This window comes from Pseudomassariella vexata (assembly GCF_002105095.1).
Source record: "Pseudomassariella vexata strain CBS 129021 chromosome Unknown BCR38scaffold_6, whole genome shotgun sequence".
NCBI classification, from domain to species: domain Eukaryota; kingdom Fungi; phylum Ascomycota; class Sordariomycetes; order Amphisphaeriales; family Pseudomassariaceae; genus Pseudomassariella; species Pseudomassariella vexata.
The window spans coordinates 442947-461243 of NW_024467961.1; the positions used below are offsets into that span (position 1 = coordinate 442947).

General features: G+C 51.5%; 6 protein-coding genes across 6 annotated transcripts; 3 read left to right on the forward strand and 3 right to left on the reverse strand.

Annotated features, from left to right (window-relative positions):
• Window positions 1-571: 571 nt before the first annotated feature.
• BCR38DRAFT_342044 (cytochrome P450 61) lies at window positions 572-2381 on the forward strand (the record flags this gene model as incomplete). The annotated part of the gene is made up of 4 exons (XM_040855922.1): window positions 572-731; window positions 822-972; window positions 1041-2292; window positions 2343-2381. 4 exons carry the CDS (start codon window positions 572-574, stop codon window positions 2379-2381), a joined length of 1602 nt encoding a protein of 533 aa, XP_040716041.1.
• A 690-nt stretch (window positions 2382-3071) lies between these two features.
• BCR38DRAFT_341779 (rhodanese domain-containing protein) lies at window positions 3072-3710 on the forward strand (the record flags this gene model as incomplete). The annotated part of the gene is made up of 2 exons (XM_040855894.1): window positions 3072-3260; window positions 3378-3710. 2 exons carry the CDS (start codon window positions 3072-3074, stop codon window positions 3708-3710), a joined length of 522 nt encoding a protein of 173 aa, XP_040716042.1.
• Window positions 3711-3949: 239 nt separating this feature from the next.
• BCR38DRAFT_484367 (uncharacterized protein) lies at window positions 3950-5067 on the reverse strand (the record flags this gene model as incomplete). The annotated part of the gene is made up of 3 exons (XM_040863738.1): window positions 3950-4410; window positions 4515-4920; window positions 4990-5067. The coding sequence occupies 3 exons, from the start codon at window positions 5065-5067 to the stop codon at window positions 3950-3952; spliced, it is 945 nt and encodes a 314-aa protein (XP_040716043.1).
• A 258-nt stretch (window positions 5068-5325) lies between these two features.
• On the forward strand, window positions 5326-6142 carry BCR38DRAFT_431234 (uncharacterized protein). Its single transcript, XM_040860088.1, has one exon. The coding sequence runs from the start codon at window positions 5440-5442 to the stop codon at window positions 5944-5946; it is 507 nt and encodes a 168-aa protein (XP_040716044.1). The 5' UTR covers window positions 5326-5439; the 3' UTR covers window positions 5947-6142.
• Window positions 6143-7852: 1710 nt separating this feature from the next.
• Window positions 7853-11262, reverse strand: BCR38DRAFT_484368 (uncharacterized protein; the record flags this gene model as incomplete). Its single annotated transcript, XM_040863739.1, has 4 exons — window positions 7853-8099; window positions 8161-10172; window positions 10231-10719; window positions 10777-11262. 4 exons carry the CDS (start codon window positions 11260-11262, stop codon window positions 7853-7855), a joined length of 3234 nt encoding a protein of 1077 aa, XP_040716045.1.
• Window positions 11263-12297: 1035 nt separating this feature from the next.
• Window positions 12298-16724, reverse strand: BCR38DRAFT_341545 (thermotolerance protein; the record flags this gene model as incomplete). Its single annotated transcript, XM_040855876.1, has 5 exons — window positions 12298-14153; window positions 14227-14555; window positions 14610-15109; window positions 15161-16276; window positions 16494-16724. The coding sequence occupies 5 exons, from the start codon at window positions 16722-16724 to the stop codon at window positions 12298-12300; spliced, it is 4032 nt and encodes a 1343-aa protein (XP_040716046.1).
• Between the last annotated feature and the right edge of the window lie 1573 nt (window positions 16725-18297).

Here is an 18297-nt window from a genome sequence, read left to right on the forward strand (position 1 = left end):
GCGCCGGCTTGTCCATTTGTAGCAATTGCAGAACAAGGAATTCAACCAATTTCGGCGTAACGTTGAATGGCGAGCGAGGATTGCACAAGGAAGGGAGGGTCGGCCCGGAAATTATTTATGAAACCTTCTCCGCGATCCCGAAGTGGATAAAGGAAAAGAAGGGTCATTACAATCCTTGACCCGGGTCACTCACCCCTTGGGTTGGATCTGCATAGATAATCGATCTTTTGCCCAGCTAATTTTCGTCTCTTCGCCCTGTCTTCACCTTTCCGCCAACTCTTCAAACCCTCTTCGCCCCGGGCCAACCTGCTCAGGAAGTGCCTCTTCTTCTTTCCTCCGTTTCTGGCTCCCTCCTCGCTCCCCCCCTCCATGATAAATTGATCGAGAGTCTGCCTGCGGCTTTTTCGCAGAGGAATCGCACCCGGCACCCAGTTGGATCGACCATACTTTTTGCAACAATCCACTCACCGGCCTGCCAACGTTTTTTTTTTCGTAAAACCATCAGCAGTGGTCACACCCATTGCGCACCGCGATACCCAACCCCCTGGCCCCGTCCAGTAGAGCCTCGGCCATGGCTTCGAACGTTACCAGCTTCACGTCGCCGCTGGCTGACAAGTTCACGGCTGTCGCCCTGCCACCGCAGCTGGACTATGTCGTCGACAAGATCGCCAGTGCCGGTGTCGGCACATGGCTCTTCACCGTTCTCGCTCTTGCGGTCGCGTACGATCAAGGTGCGCACCCAACGCCCTCGACACTTCCTCGTCTCGAAGTCTTGATGAAATGCCCTGGCCACATATACTGACTATTCTCGTGTGTTCTAGTCAGCTACTGGACCCAAAAGGGCTGCATCGTCGGCCCGTCGTTCAAGCAGCCCTTCATTGGTCCCTTCCTCGAGTCCATGAACCCGAAGTTCGAGGAGTACCTCGCCAAATGGCAGAGCGGTCCCCTCAGCTGCGTCTCTGTTTTCCACAAGTAGGTACCCGCCTCCAAAAAAAAAAAATACCCCCGGCGCATGTCTGCTGACCTGTTGCGCCGCGTAGATTTGTCGTTATTGCGTCCACCCGTGACCTGGCCCGGAAGATCTTCAACGCTCCCGCGTACGCCAAGCCATGTGTCGTTGACATCGCCACCAAGATCCTCGGCGAGAAGAGCTGGGTGTTTCTCGATGGAAAGGAGCATGTCGACTACCGGAAGGGTCTCAACGGACTCTTCACCCAGAAGGCCTTGGAATGCTACCTGCCCCGTCAGGAGGATGTCTACGACAAGGCCTACAAGAAGTACGTCGAGATCACTAAGGACGCCGGAGGCAAGCCCGTGCCATTCATGCACCAGTTCCGTGAACTCATGTGTGCGACATCGTGCCGTACCTTCGTCGGTTACTACATATCGGACGAGGCCATTACCAAGATCTCGGACGACTACTACCTGGTTACGGCTGCTTTGGAGTTGGTCAACTTCCCCGTCATCGTCCCATACACCCGCACCTGGTATGGAAAGAAGGCCGCAGACATGGTGATGGACGAATTCGCAAAGTGCGCCGCCAAGGCCAAGGTTCGCATGGCTGCCGGTGGTGACATTACCTGCATCATGGATGCCTGGATCAAGGGCATGATTGACTCCAAGAAATGGCGCGAGGCTACCGAGAAGGGTCTTTCCACCGAAGGTCTGGAGAAGCCGACTCCCCTCGTCCGCGATTTCACCGACATGGAGATCTCTCAAACCATCTTCACTTTCCTCTTCGCATCCCAAGACGCCACAAGCAGCGCTGCCACCTGGCTTTTCCAGATTACCGCCCAGCGTCCCGACGTTCTTGACAGGGTCCGTGAGGAGAACTACCGTGTTCGTAATGGCGATGTCAATGCCCGGGTTACTCTGGAACAGCTTGAGTCGATGACGTACACCCGTGCTGTTGTGCGGGAGCTTCTCAGATGGCGCCCTCCAGTCATCATGGTCCCCTACAAGGTCAAGAAGGCGTTCCCCATCACCGACACTTACACCGTACCCAAGGGCGCCATGGTCATTCCCACCACGTATATGGCCCTGCGCGACCCAGACGTGTACGAGAACCCCGACGAGTTCGACCCTGATCGGTATTACAGCGGCGACGCTGAGGTGAAGGGTTCCAAAAACTACCTGGTCTTCGGCACTGGTCCTCACTACTGTCTCGGACAGCAGTACGCCCAGCTCAACCTGGCTCTTGCCATTGGTAAGGCGTCTGTGCTTCTGGACTGGAAGCACCACGCAACCCCCATCTCGGAAGAAATCAAGGTGTTCGCCACCCTTTTCCCTAAGGTAAGTTTTGATATCTTCAAGTGCTTGATATGTCGCTAACGACAGATTAGGATGACTGCCCGTTGACGTTTCAGGAGAGAAAGTGGTAGAAGAAAAAATGTGTGGCTGCGATGGAAGCTGAGAATGAAGCTTGTAATCCTTCAAGATTACATGTCGTGGCGCAAGCCAAGGCGGACGAGTCGTGAGATCAAGACTGGAAAGATGGCCCAAGGGCCCGTAGTACGTCAGCATCATTAACGACGAAAGACCACCAATAGAATAATTTTAATCAAAACATGGCACAAAATCCTCGTACAATCCTCATGTGTTTGCTGATGAATTGAAGTAGATGCCCGTGTGTGAGACCGAATCTATCTATATATATTATACCAATTGCCCTAAATTCAGATACCAGCAAAAAGGGTTTACAGTTTACAGGTTTCTTGGCGTCTCGACTCGAGTCGCCAAAAACGTCCCCGAATGTGTGACTCTAGAGATGCGACAAGCCCTATTAATAATAGAGCAATACTACGACCAGTTCAGATACTTAATTCTGATGTCATTTAAGCTCTATAGGGCTGATCGATCGGACTTGTATATAGCGTATAGTGATGGGGACCCTAATTCCATCGCACTAAGTAAACTTTGGACCCCACGTCATTTCAATATTGAGTTTCGGGTCCCATACTGCCAGATACATAGCTCCGCTCCTTATCAGAGAGACCCTCCACTCACAACAAGACAACATCACTCGGTACGATAACAGTCCTGCGTCCATAATGGCGACCAAACGCCTCGCAATGAGCTCTGCTCTGCGCACCACTGCGCAATTGACCACCCGTACGACGCCCCGTCGTAGTCTCTCGATAGCAGCGGCGCAAACGCCCCTCAGACGCCCGCTCGCCCTAACACCGCAACATCGACAGCGCTTCGGCATCCGCTGGTCGTCTGAGTCGGCAATGGGGACCAAGATCTGGACGTTCGAGGAGGTGTGTCTGCCCCTTCCCCTTCCCGCCCTCTCCCGCCGTTCCCACTCTCTGCGCCGCTTTCGCCAGCGCACTCGACTATACAGTATCCCACAGCTAACAACCATACCCAATCGCCAGATCGAGGCCCTCTCCTCTTCCAAAAAACGCAATGCCACGATAATCGACACGCGCGAGCCCGGCGAGCTTCAGCAATCCGGCCGGATCCCCGGCTCGGTCAACATCCCCATCACGACGTCGCCGGACAGCTTCCACATCTCGAAGGACGAGTTTGAGGACCGGTTTGGGTTCGAGCGCCCTGCACAGGAGGATGAGGTAGTGTTTTACTGCAAGGCGGGGGTGAGGGCCCGGGCGGCGGCGGGAATTGCAAGGGAGGCTGGGTGGAAGAAGGTGGGCGAATACCCTGGGAGCTGGTTGGATTGGGCGGCGAAAGGGGGCAAGGTTGAGCGGTGATGAGGACATTTTGGTCACCATGAAGGGGGGGAATTATGTGCGAATGTGAAGTCAAGGCAATTGGGACTGGAGCTTGACCGAAGCCCGAGATACTTATTAGCTGTAATGAGGCTGATATCCATGCAAATACTGCCTAGTATACATATCGAATACCGCATCCACTAAAAACGCCGGTCATGCAACTACATTCTACGAGACTCATGCTCTCTTCCATGGCCGTATTTAGGACTTTTCACCTCTCAAAACAGGAAGCGCATCATCATACTCACAGCCTGCGCCGCACCGTCCCCCTCTCCATCCACTGGATTCGGCTCCGCTGGCGGCGGCGCGTCCTTGATAGGCGCCGGGCTACCCGCGGCAAAGAACAAGATTTTGATGGCGACGGTCAAGCCCAAGTGCAGCGCCACGACGAGGACTAGCAGCACCTTGCTAGTCTGGCGGTCCGTCGCGCTGAGCACGGGGTACAGATTGCGGAGCAGGAAGGCGACCGAGACCCCGAAGCCGATGCCGACGAAGATCCAGTTGAGAATCTGGATCGGAGACCAGCTGATCAGCGCCACGGGGATCCAGATCAGGTTCGCGTAGCCGTAGAGAGCCCAACACTCGAGGAGGTTGGCGCTTTCTGAGCCAAAGTAGCGGAGTGCGCCAAAGAGGAGGACGGGGATGCCGAGGGTGTAGCCGTAGATCAGACCGGCCGCGCCTGTAATTGTACACATCATCGTGAGCCGTGGACTCTTCCAACTTGAGGAACTCGTCCTGTTTGCAGACAGAGATTAAGACTGTGCGGGTGGAGATGACACATACCACTTAACAAAGTAAAATCATATCGAAACGGCTCGTCTCCCTTGATACTTAGATACCGACTAATAGTCCCGCCCAAGAACAAGATGAAGATGACCGTAGTAGCAATCCAGAAGGGCCCATACAAGTCCGCGTTACCCTCGAGCACGTCGAGGAAGTTCGCTCGCGGGTAGAGCGCCGCCCAGCAGCGGGACAGGACCGACGAGGTGTCGACGTCGAAGAACTGCGCGTAAAAGGACAGCGTCCAGAGGTAGCGCTTCGACGAGCTCGAGCTTGTCGTCGCGGGGAGCGGAAGGCCGCCGCCGCCTGCGTTGCTCACTTTACTGCGCCCGCCGACCGAAGGGTTCGACGTGAAGTTGGAGTTGTGGAATTCGAGGTCTTCTTGTAGGTCGGTGTGGCCGAGGTCGCCCTGGATTGTAGGCAATGCATCATCAGTTCAAGCTCCTGTAGCTCTCGCAGCTCTCGATACGGTGCTGACGAGAGCCTGAGCTATCGAGCTGGGGAGATTTACCTCGTCATCGACGTCTACGACGGCATCGTAGCCTGCTCCCGACATCTTGGTTGATACTCGGTGGTTTTGGTTGGTCGTCTGGAGCTTCACCGGTTCGTGAGATGTGGTTGCGATGCGACCTTCAAAGCTGCCTAGCTCGAGGCTGTAAGTTGGTTGATGCGGTTGCTCGTCAACGGCGAATTGAGGCCACGCAGCCGCCGAAACGCACGGGCCAGGATCCTGGTCAGCGCTCGCTTCCAGGTAGCCTGTGTCAAACTGTGGGACTTGTCAACCTCTAAACGCGCCATTCAAATATTGCCTGGTAGTAGTAACGTTGTGCTCATGGCACCAAACCGCTATTGGTCTTCAGGCATTATATTCTTTCTTTGACATGGGCTCTTGCCATTCCACGCAGTAGTCCAAATAGCCGCCAGTCGCATGTTCCCACTCGAACCGAAGCAGACCTCCTTTTCCCACGCAGCTTTTGCATCTAACAATTCTTGTCTCATCTGCTTTTCTCCGTGGCAAGGAGCCTTCACTTCATTTGTGGTCGGGGGCCTTTTTAAGAGTTCGAGATGTCCATCACTCGAAGCCTTCGTCCAGATTCCCGTGGTCTCAAGCGGTTTCCCTCGACGAACTGTTCTAGAATGCCGGCGTTGGGGAGATATACACGGCAATTGCCACAAGCAATTCCCCTTGAATAACCCAGACTGGACGACCAATGATGATATTCCTGGTCCAACTAATCCCAGTGATTATATACACTGTGCAGAAGTCCCACACTTCGTTGGGTTCGTTGAGCTCCGTGCTGGAGCAAAGACCGTTTGTCGTAGTGACCAATGCGATGAAAGGATGAGGCTTGAAAGAGTGCAAACAAAGATTTCAGAAATAATGATTTCCTCTGGGTTCACGGGATCATCCATAATTTTCCTTCTTCGAACCTGAGTCCGCTTCTGCTCTCTCGAATTTCAAGCCCAGGTCGTGCTCACTTTGAGGGGTATTAGCCAGAACTTGTGTCGCATCATGGGTCAAACAGTGAAGGCACAAGGTGGTTAATAGCCTGCTGCAAGTTTCTAGGCATTCACATAGAGCCTTATAAAAGATCAATTTCTCTTGGAAGGGGTACTGTCTTCCTCCTAGCAACCCAGCCGACTGATAATCTGCTGCAGATTGAACCATAATGAAAAGTACCGGATCACAATATTACATTCCTTGAAGAGCACCTTGATTTCTTTTCCATGGCGAACCCGACTAGAACCAGGTCGCCTTCCTCGCATCTCGTTAACCTATCAGTAGGGTTGGTTTTATTCCTGAAGGCCTGCTTCAAATCTTTGGGTTTGGGCTGCTTCTGATTATACATGTTAAAACAACAGACTTTCATACCTCGCTACTTCACCCCGACTTCACTGACAACAGAGTTGCCATGCTAATGGTAGGAAGGAACGCCAGTCCAAATCCCGACGCTCCGTGTTCACTCGTTTCAACGTCAAGACCAGAGAAAAACAAGGTACCTCGACAAGGCAGCACATTAGCAAATTAGTAAAACTGGGAATTCTTTTCTCCAAGAAAGATCTACTCCAGAAATGCCGGGTCTCACTATACTGGGTCTCCCCATTTCGAGTCACTGCCTCATATTAGGATTTAGAACAAGCTACACATGGTCTTCATTAACGGTGGATTTCTTGAGCCCCATAAACTCGACAGTGTAATCCACGATCTTACACCCGTTTCCTCTATGGGCGCCAGCTGAGAGCAGCATCTTTTACGTGCTCAGCTGGTACCTCAAGCTTCATCCAATCGCTGGGTTGCTTTCTAACTAACTCCACTCCACAAGCTATAGCATGCGGGATGAAACTCCCCCACGTAGCTGTCCAGAACGGAATGCATGCACCATCACGCTATATAAGCCCTTATACTCTGCCGATTTATACTGCCCTTTCACGTCACGTCTGGGCAAAGCGGGATGTTTGCTATGATGGCAAATAATTGGAGCTCGTACTCATTCGACAATAAGCATCTTGAAGCACTGATGTTAAATAATCCCCATACATACAGTAGAAAAAATGCGAGGAAGTTAAGTTACGGTATTCGGGGGCTGCCTGCAAATACACCCCTTTTCGGAAGCAGCTTTCTGCCGCGCCGGGTTACCAAAACCTTGTCAAACTTGGTGAATTCAACATCCTTGGATTCCTCTATGTGAACATATGATTCGTTTGTAATAGCCTCGAAAATGGTGACGATTTGTATAAGTGAAGTCGTTGAGGTTTTGGTGGGTTCCCAAGCTTATTGCTGTGCAGAATGGGGACAGCCCATGGTACTTGTTCGATCCAAACCATCATGATCGACCACTTGAAGTTCGCTGTATAAATACCCACTTCGGCAGGTAAAAGCAAGAGGCAGCTTACCTGTTCCTTATTCCACTTATCGTACTGACCATTCCAACCCCCAAAGCACGTCAACAGGACCAACGTGTGCGGAGTGAAGAACCCCATCGATATTAATGCTGCGTGCAAAACAAACGCGAACGCCTAATCTACCTCCTGGATTTGGTGAGAAATTGAGTTGGGAGCGACCAAAACAACTTTAGGAGCAAGAAAACGGGACGTCTCTAACGTTGTCGGCACAATCTAGATTGATTTCCTTCCCCTTAGCCGGCGACGCTCTCGTCCATAAAGAAAAGCCCCAAAACAGAGCAAAAATAACAACAATACAAGCCATGCATGCAGAGCCAGCCTTTTCCATCATACATCCATCCATGCATATGCCCTAAACTATTTTCTCTAGCATTTCGCGAGCCAGCTAGTCCCTTTTACTTCTTCTCTTGCAAGGTCGAGACTCTTCTTATCTAAACTTAGGAGATGTCAAAAAGCGGCTTCAGCTTAATTATAAGCTGCCACTCGTCTGGCGTCATGTCCTTGCGGTAGAACTCCTTCAGGGTGTTAATACTGGCACGGGAGATCAAACTGTAGAGTGTGTCGGCCTCCTCCAGTTGGCGGCCGTAGACGGGCTGGTGGCCTCCCATCTCGATCTTCACGGCTACCGAAGGTTGGCCCTTCTTGCAGATGGGGATCTGCTTATGGTCTCGCTCGATGGACGTTCTGTTTTTCAGTCAGCTTCCGTATCTCGGTCAAGCTTATGGCATTGTAAATGTAGACTCACACTCTGCCTATGGCAATCACCTCCTTGATGCCAGCTGCGTTGTTCTTCACAGCAGCAACCGGGGTGTTGATCCTCAGGCTCCCCTCGACGACATCAACACCAATGACGATCGGGCCGGTCTTGTTGAAAACTGCAACGGGCTTGAGCACGCAGGGGAAGACAGCAAGCATCTTGGATTCTTCCTTCTTCTTTGCGAGCTGTTCGTCCATGTGCTTTGTGAAGTTGTCGAAGAGATGGTAAATGATGTCCGCAGTGAAGATCTTGATGCCTTGGTCTTCGGCGTATTGCATCGCTTCCTTGTCAACCTTGACATCGAAGCAAAGCATGACGGCGTAATCGGGAGACTTTTCCAGCATGGTACCGCATTGCATGACATCGCGCTTGAAAACAGGTCCGATACCAACGTTGGCGACGGGGATCTTACAGTCTTTCAAGAAGTCGAGCAAAGCCTCCAAGGAACCGAGGGTGGATGCTTGGACTGTGACACCACGGCCGGACTTTTCGACACGGCTGAAGAGCTTGTTCAGATCTCCCTCAACCTCATCCGCCAGGTCATCTTCATCATCATCGGGTCCGACAACCAGGAGTCGAGAGCCAGCAATGGCTCCTTCAAGGTTAGGGGCACTAATCTTGACACCCATAGCGGCCTTGACCTCCTTGTTGTGTACGTATGCCGACTTGACACGTAGTTCCTTAAGTGGCGCTGGAGTGAGAAGTGCACGAATATTCGTTACAATGGCCCCTTCCGTACCACAGACAACGATCTTGTCGCCTTCCCGCAGGATACCGTTGGACAAGATCACATCGATGGTCATACCGAAACCTTCGATGGCCTTGACTTCGAGCACGGTTGCCTGAACCTCGGAGAGATACATGAGAGAACCAACCATCCTCTCCTGTGTCAGCTGAACGATGAGCTTCAACATATCAGGGATACCTTCGCCAGTGTGGGCTGATGTGGGAATCAATGACACAAACTTGGCCATCGACTTGTTCTCGTAGTAGAGCTCCGAGTTGAAACCCTGCTCGGCGAAAGCGACCTTGGTCTGCTCAAGACGGTTCCTGAATTCGTTCTGGACACCCTTGTTTTGCATGGCCAAACTCTCCTGGAAGCCGTTGTTGTCAACTTTCTTCCAGCCGTATAGGCGATCGATCTTGTTGAGTGCGACAACGAAAGGAGTCTTCCTGTCACGCAACAACTTCATCGACTCGAGGGTCTGAGGCTCGAGACCATGCATGATATCGACAACCAGAATGGCGATGTTGCAAAGGGATGAGCCACGAGACCGCAGGTTGGAGAAAGACTCGTGACCAGGGGTATCAATGATCAACAGACCAGGAACCTTGAAGTCGAAGCTACCATCACGGTTGATGACAGCAGTCTTTTGCTTTATGGCTTCCACTGGGAAGTACGTAGCACCAATTTGTTGCGTAATACCACCTGCCTCGCCTTCTTGCACGTTGGTTTGGCGAATCTTGTCGAGCAGTTTAGTCTTGCCAGTATCGACGTGTCCCAGAATACAGCAAATAGGTGATCGAAGGTTGTCCTTTGACCTTGCTGCCATAGCGGCTTCGTGTGCTTTCTCACGTCTTTCGGCAGCTTCTTTCTTTCGTTGATCCTCGGCCGCTTTTCTTGCAGATTGCTCCTCGTCTTCAGACTCCTCAGATTCAGATTCAGACTCGGACTCAGACTCGGAGTTAGAGTCGGAGTTCTCAGGCTTCGGCCTCGAGGGTAGAGACTTTTCTGTCTTTGGTACTGCGTTGCCGTTGGCTTGTGTCTTTTCATCATCGGAGTCGGCATCCCAGCTGTCCTTCACATCTTCCTTGTCAGATGCAGCAGCAGCCTCCCAGTCATCTTCCAGGTCATCTTCGACCTTCTGCGCGGCAGCTTTAGCAGCAGCTTCCTTTTCGGCAGCCTCTTTGGCGGCCTTTTCTTCGGCCTCCTTCAGAGCCGCTTCAGCTTGAAGCCTCGCACGCTCAGCGGCTTCCGCCAGGGCCTTTTCCTCATCAACCTGGCATCGCGTTAGTGATTGCTTACAAGGACCGCTTAACCTGGCTGGCAGTCCATACCTTTTGGTTGGCTTTCTTGCCCCTTTTCTGGTTGTCAGGCTTCTTCTTCGGAGTTTCACCCTCCTGAGGGCCCACTTGGAGACCGGCAGCCTTCATCTGCTGCAGTTTCCGCTCGTTCGCAGCCTTCTCGGCTTTTTGCTTAGCACTCATGTACTTGCCCTCTCTCTTGAGCTGATCTATTCTCTCCTTCTCCTTTTGCTTCTTACGAGCCTTCTCCTCTTCTTTCCGCGCCTGTTCTTCGGCATCTCGCTTCTCCTCTTCCTCGATGCGGGCCTTTTCTAGGGCGGCGAGTCGCTCTTCCTCTTCTCGTTTCCGTCGAAGCTCTTCTTGTTGCTTCTGGATCGCGGCAAGGTGCGGTGGCAGCTTCTTGCCCTTCTTGCCACCAGCAGGTTCTGCAGCAGGGACCGCCACTGCGGCCTCCTTCTTTTCCGCGACGACGGGAATTGCGGCCTCGGCCTTGGGAGCAACGGCTGGCTTCTTCTTCGCAGCCTATACGTAACTGCTGGTTAGGACGAATTTGTGCGACTGTTTTCAAAGTAATCTCACATTTTCCTTCTTCCTCAACTTCTCTCGTTCCCTCTTCAGCTTTTCTTTTTCGGCCTTGGTGAGTACTCGACCGCTCTCGCCAGTCTCTTCAACGGCAGCCTTCGACGCCGGTGCTGCAGCAGCAGCGGGCTGTTTTCCTTTGCCCTTACCCTTCTTGTCCGGTAGTGCAAATTCGTCGTCCAAGTTCGCCTCGGTCGGGGCCTTCGCCGTCAGGTCCTCCACCGGCTCAGCGGCTTTAGCAGCAGCGGCCGCGGCAGCAGCTTCGTCGACGAAGTCCTCAGAGAGACCCTTCTTCTTGCGCTTCTCACGGTTCTTCTTCATCATGGCCATAAGGCCACCGACGGGCGCATCAGCCTCGCCTTCCTTGGCCTCTTCGCCATCTGCAGCAGCGGCGGGGGCATCGCCGTTGGTGGGTGCGATGGACTCGCCTAGGTCGGCTTCCCAATCGTCAGCTGCCTTCTTGCCCTTCTTTGCCTTGGGCGCCATTGCGAATCTGTTGTGGTCGTCGTCTTTACAAGTGTAGATTGGTCCGACTTTGAAAACAAAAACCCACTCCAGAACACTTGGGAGTGCTTCGGCAAGGATAGACTCTAGAGTTGAGTAACTTTTCCTGTGGCGAGTTGGTGTCGCTGGAGGGGTACCGTTGCAGATTGTCGCCGGCGGTGATGTGGGGTACACTTAAATCCGCATTTTGCAGGGTTATTAACGTGGGCCCCACTCGCATAGACCTTCACGGGAACCAAGAAGGACTGCTAGCTTATAAGGCAGATATCATATGAGGTTGACCGAGTAACTCGGGAGGAAAGAGTCCAGTCGGGATTCTTGTCTATTAATGTAGTTCAAAGCAGAAATGCCCAGCCTTTGCCTCACGTCAGTCACTATCTGTCGGAGTGTCACGCGGAGCAGCTCTATGTAAATTACTGAGCGTATTTGTGAATTAAGCGAATGTGAAGCCCCGCCATTGCCTCAGTTATCGATATCACTTACACCGATAACAGAGTGAACAACAAGGATGGAACAGGTAAGTTCTTGATTAACCTAGAGCCTAACCGGTATGTATTCGAAAGTGGCAATCATGGAGTCCAACTATAAGGGTACTTACGAACATCGCAATTTATCACACATTCTTAAGTGGCCCACAGCGGCAGCAACTTAGGACTATTCAGTCGTCACACCTCATCTTGTATGTACTCTATTCATTTCTAATCTGACAACACAACATGGGCGGGAAAAGCATGTTTAACTACAATAAGACCGAACCTCGCCGTCGACACGTACAATGCTTAGAAGCAAAGTACAGTTCAATGCTACTTTACATCGTCTGCGCTACTCAGACGACAACATGGCTCATCCAGAGCATCTACCCCGAAACAACAATTGCCACCCAAGATCTAACTTCGACGTAGGTATAGGGGACTCGCTCTTCGTTTCGTAGCTTTTACAGTCCATGAGCCTTTAAAGGATTCCAACTGCGTGCTACTGGAAGAACCACGACCATGAAGCTGGTTTGGAGGCGATCTATTAGAGGACCGGTGCAAGGTAGTATTTCAGTACATCATAGCAGAGCTCAAAATAACCGCTCAAGTCTTGGAGAGACTGTGTGTATAGCCCCCCATCGAGGGCCTCAAGAAGTTGTCGGAATCGTGTGATGAGTTCTGGTTGGGATATGAGTTCTTCGAGGGCATGCTGACTCAGACATCGCTGAAGAATGTCTCCGTCGACATGCATGTTGAGTCTGGGCAGCATCTGGGGCTCGGGATTCCATTCTTCTTCTTCTTCTTCTTCTTCGTCGTCGTCGTCGTCTTCGTCTTCGTCTTCTTCCCTGCCCAACACGTATTTGTCGGTAGGAGTCCTGTAAGTCGGTTTGAACGGGCATATCGAGGTTGACACGAGTGCTATGTTCTGGATGAATCTGAGAAGTCTCCAGGCATCCAAATCAAGCAGGGTAAAATGATGCAGGGAGCCCTCGATGCCAATTCCGATGATTTCCGATCTGTCCGCGCTGCTTTTCATGGCTCCATATTGCAATCTTCGACCAAAAAGATCCCATGGTGGCCTTGTGTGCCCGCGTGTAAACCGTTTAATCGAAACCTGGAGCTCAGCTTGGAATATGAGAAAGAATCTCCCATCGTGCGGTACTGCCCACATTCCATAGACACCGCAAGCCAAATCAGACAACAGAGTGACCGACTGGTAATCATCCCTGTTGGCGAAGTTGCCAATCTCAATGAAATGCAAACTTTCTTTTGTCTCGGTATCTGTGTAAAGTCGAGCCATCGAGTCATCTGCTGAACTGGTCTTGTAGTCAAGAATCTCGAGTGAATGCCTCGCGGTGGCCACATAGAGCCGACCATCCACGACTTCCATCCATGCTGCCGGAGAGGAAAGCTCATGCTCCTTCGCTTTTCTCAGTTTTCTTTCTTCATCAAGCGTCTCGTAGAGTATTGTGTTCCCCGAGCAAAGGAACAAACCTTGTGCTTCGGTTGCAATGGACCAAATTGGTTCATCGTGGCGTCTTTTCCACTTGGTGAAGAAACGGACTGTAGGTGGACCATCCGGGTTACCCACCGGATCACCCCTCTCGGCTGTGATAACGAGCAAGTTGCTCTCTTTTTTCTCGTTTACAGTGGAGATGACGATATACTCCCAAGTGTTACCGCCTTTTTGGTATCTCCAATTCATCAGTGACAGTACCTTTGTATCCACTTCGCCCAGACCGGTAATATACTCGACTTCTTGTCCTTTGTTGGTAGGATAAGACAAATCCAGTCCAGTGTCAGGGTCCAGGAAGTGTAAGGATGGCCGCATATCTTTGGAGACTAGGATGATAACAAGAGCCTCAAGTGTACGAGAGTACATGATTTTTGTTGGAGTCCCTTGTACATTCATGTAGCGTGGGACTTGTTTCGGTTTGGGTTGCAATTCAGCAACGTAGATGGTCGTCCCGGCTATCATCAAGAGGGAACTATTACCATTATTCTCCAAATTGCAGTGCATTGGGGCAACAGAGTGAAAGGCTGGTGCGGGCATCTGTGAGGTGTCGTCATCAGTGGCCCAAACACGAAAAATTTCCTCGAAGCGGTACTGTCGACGTGCTGAGAAGCCCGTCATCGCCGCCACTGTTGAGTTGCAGCACACGAGAACCGAGCCAGTCCCAAAGCCTGTACTAAGTGGAAAGACGTCGGCCGCAGATGGGCCTAGTCTATCGCAGTGAGCTCGGTAATCATGAGGCGCCGTAGCATCAACAACTAATGTGAGGACATAGCCAGTTCTCGTACCAACGACGAGGGATATCTCTCCAGGCTGTTCGTCAATGATGACGATGCTCGTTATAGCTTCGAGAAATGCCGTGGACTCGCTGGTCTCGTTAGCAGGTTCTCCAGGATGTTGAACTGTGGAGGCCATAGTTAGTTGAATTTACAGGGCTGGTTGTGTGGCGCGTTTGCTCACCCTTTGATAGATCCAAAATTACTGGTGGAAGCGGTGAGGTTTCTTGCAAATCACCCCGGGGGTAGAACGCCAGCGTAGGACCATCAGCTTTCCAAAGTCCGGCTATCAAGGTCACGTTACCAGCGAATTTGCCTAGAGCAACGCAAGTTACTTCACCCTCCACCTCGAACAGGAGTCCATAGCTAATATTGAGTCTGTCGACGGTGAGAGTTCTGAGCCCATATTGTGCTCCAGTATGGAGTGCTACGGCAATGGCGTCATCTCTCACCGCCGCATGGGTAATTACTGGAGATAAGCCGGCGCTGAGCTCATGCGACAGATAGCGGGTGCTGGAACACGTCTCAGTAAGATTCCACGGCGGCGCTGGACAAGTGCATACGTACCTTTCGGTCGGCGATAATATGATCGTGACAGAACTCGTTGTGACCTGGACAACCACGCCTCCTAAATCCGCGGCAGCCAATGTACTCGATGACAGATCATAGGGCACGATTTCTTGAGGTAAGTCGCTGCCAGTGGATAGATCACCCGAGACTAGTAGAATGACAGAAGTGTTCGGCAGCGCGAGTAGTAAATGAAAGGACTCTTGGAAGTTCGGTCCTGCAGCAGGCAATGCCCAGCACTGACGAATAGGGAGCTCGTTATCAAGTTCCATGCCAACCTTGGCCTCGAGACCATATCGGAATTCGATTATGGAGCCGTTTCCGCAGCCAGAGCATGCAAAAATCCTATCAGGTTGCAATGGTAAATCCCCTCTTGCATCGGCTCGCTCCTTGCCCTTTGAGGACTTCCGGTTTGCTCTTGTGCTCGTGGTTACGAATTCAACCGTTGGGGACCAATTCGGTATCGTTCCAATCCGCTTTGGGACTTCCCTCGCTTCAATCTGTGGGCACGCATTAGCCGTAGCAAGTTGGTAAGGACGCTGCTAACATACATTCCAAATCGCGCCAGGTCCCGAGTCACCGCCGGTGATCAATACGTCCCCATATGCGTGATAAAGACAAGCAAAAGCTGTGTCGAGATTACAGTCTACGGAGCCCATCCCGAGATCTGTATCCAAACCCGAATCGTCATATTCTAGAAATTTGATAATGCCGTCCTCTCGAGCCAAGTATATGACATCTTTCTCGCGATAGTATGCAGCTATCCTCCAAGGTCTTGACCATGCAGTCCATAGTGGAGTGTGCTTGCCTCGGTGCTGCTCGGTGGGTTCGGGCTGTTCTCCGATGTTTATCGCTTCAATCTTTATCTGTCCATGGAGAATATCGAGGCAGCAGCCCATCTGACTCTCTGTGACCAGAAAGAAGCCATTTTGAATGGTCAGTGGAATCACCAACAGCGGCATACTCCATTGTACATCGAGGCGATGACCATGCTTCTCTTCTTTAAATGCGTCTTTCAATTGGTCGCCAAGCTCCCATTCGTATGTTGCCAGTCGCGAGACCCCTTTTTGAATGATGATGAGCATGAGGATGATGTGGCGTTCATTGTCTGGATTAGGATAGAGATACTCGATCCTATAGATAGTGCCTCTGACTGCTCGGGCTTTCCAGGACTTTACTGGCTTGAAGGGCTCTCCGCGTGAGTGTAGATCGCGGAGCGTTTCCATAGACTCTAGCTCATATACGAGAAACAGTTTCTCTGAACAAGCCAACGTCAAGTATCGTGAATTTGGGTCGACTACCATATGGAAACCGGGAAGTCTGATGCGCGCAACTTCGATCTCTTGTTTTGCAGACCTGAATTCCAACTCGCCAGTGGGCCCCTCCGTAACGTAAAGGAACACCAAGTCGCCATGCTCTAGGACAAGGGCCAGAAGCTGTGGAGGAAACTGATCATGAGTTATTGAGGAGTCGGACATGTCAATGTCATCATCCAGATCCCGCTTGGATTTGACCTTCAGCTTGTCGGTACTGTCGTGCCCCCCCGGATAATCGCGAGATAACCCAATGACTCGAGCATTTCGAATCCGCGAGCCAAAGTCTTGCTTTCGAATAACCTCTTTGAGCTGGTAGTCCCCTCCCAGTTCGCATATTTGAACAAATGAGTCCTATTGCTAAATCAGTATCGTGTAGTTGGCACACATGTCGAGCTGGGGAATCCTCGTGATTCTGGTGGATATCGACGACAGATGTGGAAACACACAGTCGCCATGAAGTTGGAAACTCTGTTGCCCCGGCTTGAGGAAGACATGATTATGTATCCTATTTGCAAATACACTTGGAAGAAAGGTTAAACCAAGAGTTAGGAAACTGGCATAGACTCACCCCTATGAAGGCAACATCGTTGTTACGGGGGGACCGGATTTGCACTGGCAAGACCCAGCGAATCACAGGGCTATCGATGACGGTCTTGTTGAGTATGCCATAGGATCGCGGCGTCAACGGCTGTTTCCTTTGCTTTTCCTTGGGTTTTCTTGCCTCACGGAACAGTTCCTGAGGAGTAAGTGTTCGAGTGACCCATCCGCCATTCTCGTAAACATTTTGTTGGAGTGCCATCTCGGGTGATCATAGTTGACACACAAGATGCTGCATTGGTCGTGGAGGAACTGGGGCGGGTTGGAGGCAGCCTGGTAGTGCGTCTTGGGGTGGATGTTGTACCGAATGCTTGTCACAACAGCAGCTCAAAGTACACGGCACGAGGCTAATGAGAATAGTTTGCCACAAAGCTTTCGAGGCACAAGACCATAAGATTAAACGTTCTTACAGAACGGAAGTCAGCCCACACAGAAGCTCACATCTCAGACAGTCTCTGACCCGCTGTCTTGGATGGCTACAAGAAGGGGAAGCTAGGAAATCAGTCAGCAAACAGGGGTGACTTCGGGCACGTCGTCTGGAAGCGTACAAATGCAGGCCTTCTCGATCTTGCATGTCTGACAACTGGAGTTGTGTATAAAGCCAAATGATTGTGGTCTAGTGCCCAGGTTTTTGATATCGTTCGGATTGAATGTTTGCTCAACCTGAGAGCCCCAAAGCAGACTTGCGAAGTGGACAGTGGGCTGGCTCCTTTGGGTCAGATGAGTGGAGCGTTCATGCGGGCTTGATGCAGCTCCAGAAAATCCTCAACTCGGTTTGTTGGGGGAGCAGACCAGATTTGATTTTGATCAGATGGAGAGGACAACGAAAAAGGCTCAGCATTGGCTTTGGTCATGAAGACAATCAGCCTTGTCGTGAAGGTCGGAGGGCATGACCTCGGAAGTATTTTAGGCAGATCTAATAGCCTGCAGCTGCGATGCAAAGATGCGGGGGAGAGTTGAAATTGGTAGAATATTTCGAGGTGGGGCCCAACAGTCTACAAGTAAGTACGTCGAATAGCCACTTTTGTGGCTACCTGCTCTCACTTGACGAACTACATGCCTCGTAACTGCGGACGCAAGGGGCTACGGTAATATAATAAAGTCTGGTGAAGGATCTCGCGGCAGGGTGAGCTGTCTGTGACTGGGTATGGTGACCCAGGGACCGGGGTGCTGGATTGACTTGAATGTGCAAGCGTGCAAGCGCGGCTCCCAGACCCAAAGAAGCGGTGTTGTTAAGGCATCACAATTATGCGGCGACGTATCATGTCACGTCCTGTGAGATTGGGTGTCGAGATCGGGCTTCCCGGCCAGTGAAAGTAATGCTTGGTAATGCTACGCATGTGAAGGTATCGGAGAAATTTCCTTGTATCTTACTCGGCATCCAACAACTGGGGTGCAGTCGTGTATCTTCAAGCAAGCAAACAAGTCATTTGGCCAAATGAGCATCTACCTGTGGATGTTGGAGCTGTGGAAAAGGCTTTGGAAGGAGTATTCCCATGGTGAAATCGGCGACCAATGGGCTAGAGAACCTTGCATGGCAGCATTGCATGAGTATGCACTATCCATAGCGACATAGCCGCAGCAGTACGTGCTGAAGAAGTCGGCCCCCAGATTTAGAGGGACAAGACACGGCTCAGTGGCTGCAAGCTGCATGTAGTGGCAATAAGCATTGTGACCAACGAGTACGAAGGCGCAGAATATTGTTGGACTGCAGATTACAGTTGGGCACTGAAGACTGCCACAATTCGTGTCAATTGGTCGGTCCCTTGTCCGCC

Coding starts and splice junctions, on each gene's coding strand:
- BCR38DRAFT_431234 (XM_040860088.1), top strand. CDS start 5,440: ATGTTCCCACTCGAACCGAAGCAGACCTCCTTTTCCCACGCAGCTTTT.